This window comes from Sceloporus occidentalis, unplaced genomic scaffold (assembly GCF_023333645.1).
Source record: "Sceloporus occidentalis isolate IW3139 unplaced genomic scaffold, rSceOcc1.0.p SCAF_5, whole genome shotgun sequence".
Lineage (NCBI taxonomy): Eukaryota > Metazoa > Chordata > Lepidosauria > Squamata > Phrynosomatidae > Sceloporus > Sceloporus occidentalis.
Window position 1 is genome coordinate 40,102,420 of NW_028316985.1, and position 12,318 is coordinate 40,114,737.

A 12,318-nucleotide genomic window follows, 5' to 3' on the forward strand; every position below is an offset into this window, starting at 1 on the left:
CCTTTAAAAGGAAATAGGGCTACCACACTGCCTGCCGTGTCACCAATCACCTTAAACTGAGTTTAAGTCTGGAGGTTAAGCCCTCTGCAAATCAAGTCATGCAGAGCTCCACGCTTTCTACCCTACATAGTTTATAGCCATAGAACTCTGCATGAGGTATCAAACTTGCTCTCCTTTTCCAAAGACCCTTTCAATTTGCTTGGAGGAGCTAGGAAAAATGAGACACACACCAGAGATATGCTATATACATAATATTTATTTGCACCATTATGGTTCACATTCAAACAATATACAGACAAGCTCTTAATTCAAACAATATACAGACAAGCTCTTAATTTAAAGTGCATACAGGATGTGGGGAAAGGATTCACATTATGGAGGGCTCACTGTCACCAAACAATGTAAGTCAAGTATATCAGTTAAAGGAAGAAACTCTGCGCACATCTAGGGCTGTGTAACATCAGAGTGTTTCCCTTCTGCGGAAACCTGAACAAATTAGTATTCCTTTACCTATTTTATTTTATTGTTTTATAAATGCAGACCAGGTCTACAACACATTGGGGGAAGACAAGTGCTGTTTGTTTTGCTAGTAGTTTATAGAGCTATTTACCCAAGCTTCTCTCTCAGCTATACGAACTCTCCAAAGGTCCAAGAATAAAACTGGGGTGGTCCTGATTTGAGGACTGGTTAGAGGATCAGTGTATGATGAAATGATATTTACAAGGGACAAAAATGTATGGAGATAAATATTTCAATAGACTAGCATTCCCCTTAACATGGCCCTGATCCCATCGGAGTAAATGGAAAGGAATTAATAAACAGTCTTCATAGTGGAGACTTATGAAAAGTGGAATAACCTAAGTATTTGGCACTGAAAATAGATTTATTCATAAATGTTCTATAATTAGGGATGAGCAGTATGACAACCAAGTTTGTAGGCAACATCAAAATATTCAGAAGAATTTGAAAAAGCTTACAATGAACTCCCACAGGATTTCGCGCAAATATGCATGTCAGCATTAAATTGGCAAACGTACCTCAATGTAAACTTGACAATATAAAGCATAATGTATGTACAAATTATAATGTGAGGAAGTGCAAAGTGATCTGCAGGGAGACAAAAAGTCCTAACTGCACCTACGATGGGGTCTAAGATACAAAATGGGATCTTAGGTTTGTATACCAATGGGGAAGTGGACCCAGAATGTAGCAGGCATGGAAAAGTTGAAACTCCATATTAGGGAGGCTTAGGAAAGGGAGCATAAATACACTTCCAAGGTTGGAATGTTTTTATATAAATCTATGGTGCAACTATACCTCCAAAGGGTACCAGAAAGCTGCAGAAAGTACAAGGAGGAAAGCAATCAAAATGATGAAAGAATCAGAGCCTATAAGAAAGCGTTACTTTTGGGACTTTATAAAAAAAAAAAAGCTAGGAGACATGATAGGAGCATATAAAGTTATACATGGACAGAAATTTTAATCCTACTGTTATAGTACCTAGGGTCATCCAATGGTGAGAAGCTAAGCACAAACAAAAGGAGGACTTCAACAGAGCACACAGTGATACTATGAAACTAACTACCTTGAGGTGTGCTGATGGGTTCCAGTTTCAATGACATGGCAGTATGGCTTTAAGTACAAGTTGGGAAGAACTACTTTAATAAATGAAAAATTTGCAATGGTGAGGAGCTGAGTTTTCCCAGTACCACAACTGACCTTATTTCACATAAAACAAATGGGACATGGTTCTCCCATGAGATGCGATGAACCTCACATCTGAAACTGCATATTGGGAAAGGTGTCAAATCCCACACCCGCCAAAAAGATTGCCTACTCCCACTCAAATGCTCAAAATCTCAGTAACTACTGTTCATTTGTGGCAAAAGCTGCAGCTAGGTTATGGCCAGCACAACCCTCTGGAATAGCTGCTATGGCTGAGTATTCATCCTTCTAGAGGACCCACAAATACCTCACTCTGAAGAGATGAGCTGGCTACTTCCCCACTACTGCAAATACCACAGCAGGCAAAAGACTGGTGCATTTGTTTACTTAGGCCCACAGCTCCCAGATGCCTTGCTTTGAGAGGCCCTTCCTCAGAGCACAGCACTGGATTTTACCTGTGATACAGAAGCCACTCCTCCTACAATACCCCTTTCTGAGCAAAGATCCCTCAGAAGAAGGCAATAGGGTGAAGAACAGTGACAGTGGCAAGAGGGAAATGGTAAGTGAGGAGGTGAGAGCTGTAGGGTGTTGTGACAGAAGACGGGCAACACTTTTCTTTCTGGTTTGCTGCCTCTTTCAGTCAATCATTGTGCTGTCTCTAACACAGCCTGGAACTGTGCTAAAATCTGGAAATGAGATGTGCTCCATATCCTTAGAGAATGAATGGACACAATTCAGTCAACACAGTAAAGTAAAAAAAAGTGTCTGAATTCATTTGACAGGTGTAGAATGCAAATACCACAAAATCTCTGTTGTATCTAAGAAAATGTCTTATTCTGGCTCAGAAGGGTAGGAGTTCTAATCAACATACCTGGGAGCCACCAGTTTGGAGAAGATGGCCCTATATAGTCCAGCCAAGAACTGCAATTAGAAATCATCCCCAGAATAAATGCCCCAGTACTCCGATTTCCATCTATTACTTCCTTTTGCCAGAGGCAGAATTAGATGCTAGTTATGCATCTTTGTGATAATAACAGAGGTCTTCTTGCAAAGTCAGCACTACCCCCCAGTTGTGTTGCACCAAAATATGGCAAGACATTTTTCAGACACACACTAGCAATACACAAAAGCATTGCAATGAATGTTTTGTTATATGTTGACTATTCAAAAGTATAGCAAACCACTGGGCATCTGGTTCCAGCATAATCAGGAGGGAGCAGATTTGAGAGAATGCAAGAGTATCAAATCCATCTAGATGGAGAGCATATGCAACACATTCAGTGTTACAACATACTGCATAATCCCATTTGGCCTTGATCAAACATTGGGAAAAAATGGGTGGGGGAGAACTGAATGGAACACAATGGTGACCCTAAAACAAAGAAAGTCAAAGAGATGAAGGAACCCAAAAGGTAAGAGTACAATAGGAAGAGATGCAAAATGCACAGAAATGTTCTAAGATACAAATAGGAGCTTCCTGAATAATTTCATAACTTAAAAATACAATATATATACATATACACATGTCATTATCTCTGCATTAATTTACATCTTCAGCCTACCTGGAAGGAATCACACAGGCAGGGAGTAGCAACAAAAGGGTCAAGCTGCATTCCTTCCAAGTCAATATGCCTGAGGAACACTGGTACAGCCACTCCAGCATTACTCAGCTATTGGTAGCTGCGTTTTCAGTCCCCGCTATTCATTGACTGAATGTGTCAGGAAGCCTGCCTGAGCAGCTTGCCTTGCTGATATCAAGAACCACATTTTTGTCCCATTGCTCCAAAAACCTGAGGAGTTCCATGGCTAGAACTTGGGGTGAGGGGAAAAAGAGAAAGAAAGAGAGAGAAAGTCAGGCACACTAAAGCTGACAAAAGGCTTTTGCAGGACTCAGGCGGGATACATACCACCATTTAGTACGTATAGAATACGTACTAGGGTTAGGAAGGGGCGGTGCTTCCGCACCCCCCTAACCCTAGTACGTATCCTATACGTACAAGATGGCGGCGCCCCTTCCACATGGGCGCCACCATCTTGACGTATTGGACGCTGAGCGTCCGTACGTGTCGCGGGCGTTGTGACGTAGCGAGTGCGCCCCTGGCGCCTCGCTACGTCGCAAACGCGACACAAGAAGAAGCTCCATTTTGGAGCTTCTTTTTCGCTCCGCGCGGGAGTCGCACCATATGGAGGCTCCGGCTCCCCCGCGGACTAACCAGCGGCAGCAGCAGACCGCCGCAAAGCGGCGGTTTGTATCCCGCCTCAGTCAAGAAAAACAGACACTCTAACTTCATGCACGGCTCACCCAAGTCAGTGATAACATCAACAGTGTGTCAGGAATGAGGATGGGTTGGGCATGCTCTCACTTTGTGCCAGGCCCAACTCACATTAGCAAACAGAACCACGTAAGGTTAATCAGAAATAATGCATATAGATTCTCAACTGGATGGGTCCTTGTAAAGCAAGTGGCGCCTTCCTCTCTTCCTACTGCCCCTAGCTTTCCAAGCATTATCGTCTTGTTTATTGAGCAATACCTTCTCATGATGTGGCCAAAGTACACAGCCTCAATTTAGTCATCTTGGCTTCTAAGGAGAGTTCAGGCTTGTTATAAGACCCATTTGTCTGACTTTTTTAGCTAGCAGAACTCTTCTCCAGCACCACATCTCAAATGAGTTAGTTTTCTTTCTTACCATCCAGCTCTCACACCCTTACATAGTGATAGGAAATGTGAAGGTATGGATAATCCTTAGGGTTTAGTTGTATAACTTTGTACTTCGGATCTTGTCTAGTTCTTTCATAGCTGCCCTTCCCAGTCCTTGTTTTCTTATTTCAGATTTCAAGCTCCATTCTGATCGAAGGTATGGGAAATCTTTATTTCAATTTCCTCATCATCTACACTTCAGTTATGTAAAAAAAAAAAAAAACCTGTGGACTTCATTTTTGTTTTCTTAATGTTCGATAGCAACCCTGCCTTAACATTTTCTTCTTTGGCTTTCCTTAGTAATTGTTCCAAGTCTTTGTTATTTTCTGCTAGTAACATGGTGTAATCTGCATATTTTAGATTGCATATATTCCCTACAATCTTTACTTCTCCTTCTTCCAAGTCTAAACCTATTCTGCATATGATATTTTCTTTTCAACAAGTTGAACAAACAGAGTGATAGAATGAAGCCAAGCCTGGCCTGGCCCTCTTTCTGATTGGGAACCATTCTGTTTTTTCATATTCTGTTTTAATGGTAGTCTCATGTCTTGAGTACAGGTTACACATTAGATAAATCAAATGTAGTGGCACACTGAATTCTTTAAGAGTGATCCATAATTTTTCACAATCTATGCAGTCACAGGCTTTGCTATAGTCTATAAAGCCCATGCAATTTTTCTCTGGAATTCTCTGCTGTGCTCCATTCTCCAAGGTATGTTTGCAATGCGATCCCTAATGCCTCTTCCTTTCCTGAACCCAGCTTGCACCTCTGGAATTTTACACTCCATATATGGTAGGAGTGGATATGCTGTAGAATTTTACACATTACTTTCTTTGTGTGAGAAATTAATGCAATGGTCCTATAGTTAATTTATATTAATTAAAGGAAAGAAGAAATATCTTCATTTGGTACAGGTGATCTGTACACTGCCTCTCTTTCAAGGAATGTAGGATCTTAATACATGATCTATGGCAAAAGGGTGAATTACTATGTGCTTCCTTGACAGACCACTAAATTGTGTCTCTTTGGAATTAGGTCAGCACTGCATGGCATAACTTGTTCACAAAAACCCACATAATCAATCATGGAAAGGGAATCAATTGAGGGAGTTATCTTGTACAGTACTGTATCTACAAAAAGGCACATGCCAACTAGCTCTAGGCTGCAGTGGCTTGAATGAGGCCTATTTTAATGTCTGCCTAGATTGCAAATAAACCACAGTTTAGGCAGGACTATCTAACCACCCACCTATCCAAGGGATCAGTTTAGGACTCTCAACTCTATTGCTCCCACACTTCTCTCAGTCCTTTACTTCTGTAATTTACTTGACATTCAAAACCAGTAATTCCTTTCTCTCCACAAAGAGGTCAGCCCTGTCACTTCTCCTTTGTCTTTTGTGAACACCTACCACTGTTGTAAAAGACATCTCACCTTGTGAGCAAAATCAGTGAATTTGATCCTAGAAAGAAAGCGCCTCAATTCCCCACGGCTGATTTTGGGATCTGTTTCCTTGAGGGGCACTTCTTGGCTCTGACTCATCAAGGCCCATCTCAGGCGGAGTTTGCTGACTGACAGAAAGCCCGGCTGGTGTTCAGAGGTGATGCTTGTTGTCACGGTGATATAAAATGCATCTTTTTGAAGATCATTGATTCCAACTAGCAGGCACAAAGAGTAGGGGGAAAATATGAGTGAGCATTAAGTAATTTGCCACATTCAGACTTGGCAGTCAGGCTAACTCCATTGGCTGTTTCTAACTGTGCAAGGGCTTGGCTTCTAGTTACAGATAAAATCTAGGCACAGTGCTCAGTGGCCTGGAACTCTGCAATGAATACAAATGCCTGTGCAGATCTGCAGTCACAGCCGGCTTTTCAAACTTTGGCAAATGAAGCTAAAAACAAGGAAAAAACCAATACTACGACAAAGAACTTGTGGTTCGGAAATTTTGGCATGCTTCACAACAATAACCCAATGAGTTATAAATAGGATTTACATATAAAGCATTAAATGTGCGCACAAAAAAAGAAAGAAAGAGATTTCCTAAGACTCATACAAGCTGCCTAGAAAAACACAACTTGAACACCCTGAGAGTCTTCACAGCCTGTGTTATAAGGCATGACTGGAAATGTGCAAACAGAAAGTTCAGCAGCAGCTGGACGAGCAGCCGCTCCCAACTGGCTGGTTTTAATCCTGGCAGATTCAATCCATTTTCACTAGGACTTGCTATTTGACAGCAAACCTGGGAAAAGTTAGTTTTGGACAACTTCCAGAATCCCTCATCCAACATAGCCAGAGACCAGGAGATTCTGGGAACTGTAGTCTAAAACCTAGGTCCGTGATGGCGAACCCATGGCACGTGTGCCAGAGATGGCACACGAAGCAATTTCCCCCAGCATGCGGAGGTTGGGGAAGAGGAGGAAGAGGTGTATGCCTGTTCCTCCTTCTTTCCAGCCATCCCAAGCCTTCAGCTGCCTCTCCAGAGGCAGGGGACAGCTAAAGGCTGGGGACAGTGCTGGGGCAGGAGGAGGAACAGGTGAGCACCTGATCCTCTTCCTCCCCCCTTGCCCCCCCCCCCCCCGGGCCTTCAGCTGTCTCTAGAGAGGCATTTGAAGACCGGAGAGGGCGAGGGGAAGAAGTCCCATGCAGAAGTCCCACCCCCAGAGGGTGGAGGTCCTTCCCCCAGAGGGCAGGAGTCCCGTCCCCAGCACCAGGTAACACCTGGTGCCAGAAGGTCTTTTAGCTTGGGCGTTTGGTCCCTAAAAGATTCACCATCACTGACCTATGTCCAGCTGCTAGTTCCCATTCATTAGACTCACTAAATCAATGGGATTGACAGAAGTGATGACATTGTTTAACAACTCAATGAGTCTGTTCTAAGTTGATCTGAAGAAGAAAAAGAAGAGGAGGAGGAGGGGGAGGAGGAGGACAATGACTAGGCCCAACTATATGGTCAAAACATCTTTTGTGCTGGGTTCAAACAAGGAGCACTTTGGCAGGCACAACATCCATAGCATCCTCAGTCTCCATGCCTATAGCTCTTACTCAAGAAATACAACTGTGGACAGTTCAAACTGGGCACTAGTAAAGGACTATGGACAGAAACTTTTCTGTTTCAGAGTCAGATTATCATAAAAAGGTAGTTCTGAGCCACTGTCTGTGATTTAGATCCAAGATTGTTTAGATCCCTTTGACTGGAAACTCTCAGAGGAAGATTAGCAGCCAATTCCCAGATCCTCCCAGTTGTTGCTCTGTCTTCCTGCCTATTGTTTTACATTCTCCAGGTCTTGCCACCTCCTCAGCCGAGAATCAAGGGTGGCTTTTTATCAACATGTGCCATGAGGCACCCCACACTGAAGAACCTACACTGTACATGCCTCCATCATACAATGTATGCTCAGTGCCAGGTGCCTTTTGCCATGGGTTGGTAAAGTTCACTCCTGCTTCTGTGCCTCTCACCATTAGAACTGTATTACTGCCTTTGCACTATATAGTAACCACAGCACGAACAGAACTGCTGGCATAGACGTGTTCTCAGTTCTAGGACAACAGCATAAACTGTTGCACCACACTTGCAGGGTAGATTGCTATCCATGTCTTTAGTGTGCTCACTACATAATCCTCTATCCTGCTTTGAAGGAAGTGAAAAACTCTGTAACCCATCTTTCACTGTGGACTCTCTTATATCTGTCATATCTTATATCTGTCTTATATCTGTTATATCAGTCCTAGCTATACTGGCAGAAGCTTCTGGGAATTAGCCCAAAACATCAGAAGAGCCACAGACTGAGAACTACTGTTTATTTGACCATCAACCATGTAACAGTTATAAGAAACACAAAGGGTTAATTAAAAGGGATAAGAACCACGAACAACCTAGAAAGCATCCCAGCACCAATCCAACACTGCCCAGTATGTATTAGGTTTTTTTTTAAATTGAAAATTTATTACAATACATATACAACAAACAAAAAAAAACCATAGATCACAGCAATATTAAAACTCATCAACCTAAATCTTCCAATTACTTGTGTAATTGGAGGTTTTCAGCATATCTTTGGACTTCTTGGGGTTTTATTTTATTTTTTCCCCTCCACACCACTTCATACTCACTGGAAGAGGCTGTCACTGTGCCTGTTGTATTACTGAGGTCCAAGAGGAGTGTGGGGAAAGTGGGATGGAGAAGATAAAGATGGTGGACTCTTGGGCTGGGCTCCTACATCAATGAGAAAAAAGAATGATTTATCCATTTCCTCCACAAATTTCTAATATTTACAAAAGATTTGGATCCAATCTACATTACTTACAGCCCCACTGAAATTACTGATCTCATGATAGTCATCCAAGAGCTTGCAAAAGTTGCTTTTTGGACAACTATTCCTTAAAGTTTCCCTGTCAGCATCTAACTAATCTAATTTCCCAAACCTAAATCTAACCTGATTTCATTAAGAGTAAAATGTCACCAAATTTATCTGAATCCAACCCTATATAAATCCTGGGGGGATCACATAATGGTAAAATGTTAACTTTTAATAAAATGAGTTTATTATGTTATTAACACTCATGGTATTTAATCAAATTACTTTTAACTATTGGATAGGCAGCTGTGTCAGTCTGTTGTAGCAAAAACAAAAACAAAAACAAAGCAAACAAAACAAAACAAAACAAAACAAGCCCAACTATGTCTTGTGGCATCTTCCAGCTTTGTCATGGGGTAAACTTTTTGGATTACAGTCCTAGTCATCAGAGGCATGAATTGTCAGCTTTAGTCTCACCCTCATCATAACCATGCACTTTAGAAGTTCAATTTGTATAGCTGACTACACTGAATTCCACAGGTTCTTTGCTGAAAACCTGTAGTGTCAGCTGGATGTGCCCTGATCACTGAAGTTGAAAGCAAAGATTAGTTAACATCCACTGTTGGGATAGGATACTTTTTAGAGGCACCAGTTCTATTCAGTCGTTCCTCGACATTTGTGGCTTTGACACTCACGGTTTTGATTATTTGCAAGGTCAAGGTCACTGTGCACACACTCCTCCTCTTCATCCCTCCCGGGCTTTTCCCCTGGGGAGGGAAAAAGTCCAGGGAGAAGCTGGGAAGGGTGTGCCCGCCAATCCTGCCCCTTTCCAGGATGGAGAGCTGCCTCTTTCCCCAAGCAGCTCTCATGCCTTGGGAAGTGGTTTGGGGAAAATAATCCCCCACCCTTTTCCAAGACAGGAAGCTACCTGGGGAGATAGCTCTCTTGCCTTGGAAAGCGCTTTGGGGAAAGTGACCGTGCCCTCCTTCCTGCCCTTCCAAGGCTTCAGAGAGCTCCCCAGAGCTCCCTGAAGCCTTGGAAGGGAAGGAGGGAGCCACAAACACATGCTTCCCTGCCCTTCTGACACCTCAGAACTTGCTAGAGCTATTTAAGACTTCAGAAGGAAGATGGGGGCACACACACACACGCACTACTCTTGCAGGGTTTTTTACCTTTGCAGGGGGTCTTATGCCCCTAAGCCCCATGAATGTCAAGGGTTGCCTGTACTTGATATGTTGGCAGATAGTTATCACACCCAACAGAATGTGAATTTTCAAGCTAGAAACTAAACACAAAAACCAAAGTCTCTCCTGCTTACAGCATTCCCTTTCATCTTTGGTCTTCTCCTGTGTTCTCCCAACAGGCACTGCAGCTATCAAGTGCTACAAGTAACAGGCAAAACTCAGCCAGGATTAAAAATAAACTGGTAGGCTCACAAAATAGGGCATTCTGTGTAACAGCCCCATGCTTATCAAAGATATGTACAGCCCTTCCTCTACTAGCATTCCAGTGAATCTTGAAACTTTTTCATTATTTTGGAGTGGTATTTTAAACATGTAATTGGGTGTATTATGCATTTTATTATCATAATATTTTAATGTTTTCATGTTGAAATTGTGGTTTTATTGATATCTGATGTTTCACAAACTGCTCAGGGTTCAAATCCCATCTTGCCAATGGAAACCACTTGGTGTCCTTAGGCAAGTCATGCTCTCTCAGCCTCAGAGGAAGGCATAGGCAAACCTCCTCTGAACAAACCTTGCCAAGAAAAATCTGTCATAGAGTCAGAAATTACTTGAAGGCACACACTTACAACATTTTTGCTGTAAGGGAATTGAGAGATTTTTGCCCTGAAAGTAGCATAGGATTTTTATAATAAATAAAGAACATCTCATTTATTAAATGGATTTTTTGAGCTGAAACCAACACTTCAGTTTCACCCACAGCATTAGGGAAAATGGCTTCCAGGAAAAACATCATGGCATCTTGTGAAGCTCGAGCCACTCTCCTTTGCCTTCTTGAAGTGTAATGGCACACCCAATTTCCTTCTTATCTGGAGAGCCACACTCTCACTCACCAAGCTTTTCAAGATGGACTGCTTCTCGTTTGCCCAGAAGAGAAAGACAGATTTCTTGTCCAAAGTCATCACTGAGAGGGCATCTGATTTTTTCATGTGACAGGGTAGCTCATAGTTCCAGACAGGGAGACCTGATTTACCATCCACCACTAGCAGCTAAAAGCAGAGAAACTCAGACTGAGAATAACACTGAGGTATTATGAATAAAGGTGTGGGGAGGAGCAAAGGAAGCACAGAACTTAAACTAGCACAGTTAAAATAGCATTACATTCCAAGACAGTAAGACCTTGGAAAAGTTGCATTTTGGGACTAAAATGCTCAGAATCTCCTAGGCAGCATAGGTGGTAGAGGGATATATACTCATCTGTAAGTCGACCTCAAGCATAAGTCAAGGGTAAGTTTTGGGGGCAACATTGTGGATTTTGATATGGCCCGTGGATAAGTCAAAGGTCCTCTCTGTTCCTTGACTCAGTAGCTGTTTAAAGATCTCTGGCTATGAGGTAAGAGGAGCATGTGTGGGGACTCAGACTGGGAGGCAAGCATTCTTTCTCTCTCCCTCTCTCCCTTTCTCTCTCTGCCCTTGCCTCAGTAGCTGTTTAAAGATCACTGGCTACGAAGAAGGATGGGCATTTCTTTTAGGAGCTTTATAAGCAGTATTACCATATATTGCCCTATATATAAGTCAACCCAGAATTTTGGAGTCCCAAAAAGTAACTTTTCCAAAGGGGCATTATAGCTTTGATTAGCAGACACTGGTGGTTGGGCAAACTCTAAGCAATAGTTACCCTTTTCACTCCCTAATTATGACCTTTCTCAGAGAGATATACCTCTTTTCACTTTATAATCCATCCTGCACATTACACAGAATAAGGTGATTAAATGCTGAACTGTACTGCTCCAGACTTTAGGTAGAAGGACATATTTTTAATGCTTCTACATATGCTCCCTGTATGAGATGAACCAGCTTTGGGTGGGCTACACTGAGTCCCTCTCTGTCTCCCTATCTCCCATACCTGTAGTCAAAAGTGGCGCGGTCTGAAATTTTGCAACCTCAGTACTGAGGACCAAAGTGGATGCGACGTTAAATGTAAAAAATGTCTGTAAACATGCACATTGTTTAAAAATGAAAACTGCAGCTACAAGGTTGGGGTGAGGTGCAACCATTCTGCTGTCCCAAGGAAAATCTCTTCTCTGAATAGGATGAGTGGAAATCTCTCGTTGGTGTCAATGTGAAGTTTCCTCAATGCAAACAGCAGGTTCAAGGGACTAAATTCAATCAGCCAGTGTGGGAAGAAAGGGTTAAATCCTCCCCCTCCTCCGCTGCCACCGCCACCACTGTATGATCCTAATAATTATCAGCCCCTGCCCCTCTACACCTATGGCTTATTTGCATTTTTGAAATGTGGACAAAAGTAGATGAATTTAACATCATATTCTGCTTCTGGCCCTCAATCTTCATAATGTAGAAGAAACCTTCTAGTCAACTCCCCCAAGTCATGGCTTGAGTACAGATAGAAATAGTTGCTATTACTGACATTGGAGCCACTGGATAAAATGTGATTTCCACCATTACATCACAGGGTGG

At 42.4% G+C, this 12,318-nt stretch overlaps 1 protein-coding gene across 2 annotated transcripts in view; it reads right to left on the minus strand.

The window, feature by feature from the left end:
• Positions 1-238: 238 nt before the first annotated feature.
• FAM234B (family with sequence similarity 234 member B) overlaps positions 239-12,318 on the minus strand; it is a 42,723-nt gene continuing 30,643 nt past the window's right edge. For both annotated transcript variants that reach the window (XM_089523795.1, XM_089523796.1), the window contains 4 exons: positions 10,734-10,889; positions 8,472-8,574; positions 5,796-6,019; positions 239-3,477 (listed from right to left, as the gene is read on the minus strand). In XM_089523795.1, the coding sequence (XP_089379921.1) occupies positions 3,472-3,477; positions 5,796-6,019; positions 8,472-8,574; positions 10,734-10,889 (489 nt within the window). In that variant the 3' untranslated portion in view covers positions 239-3,471. The remainder of the gene's footprint in view (positions 3,478-5,795; positions 6,020-8,471; positions 8,575-10,733; positions 10,890-12,318) is intronic.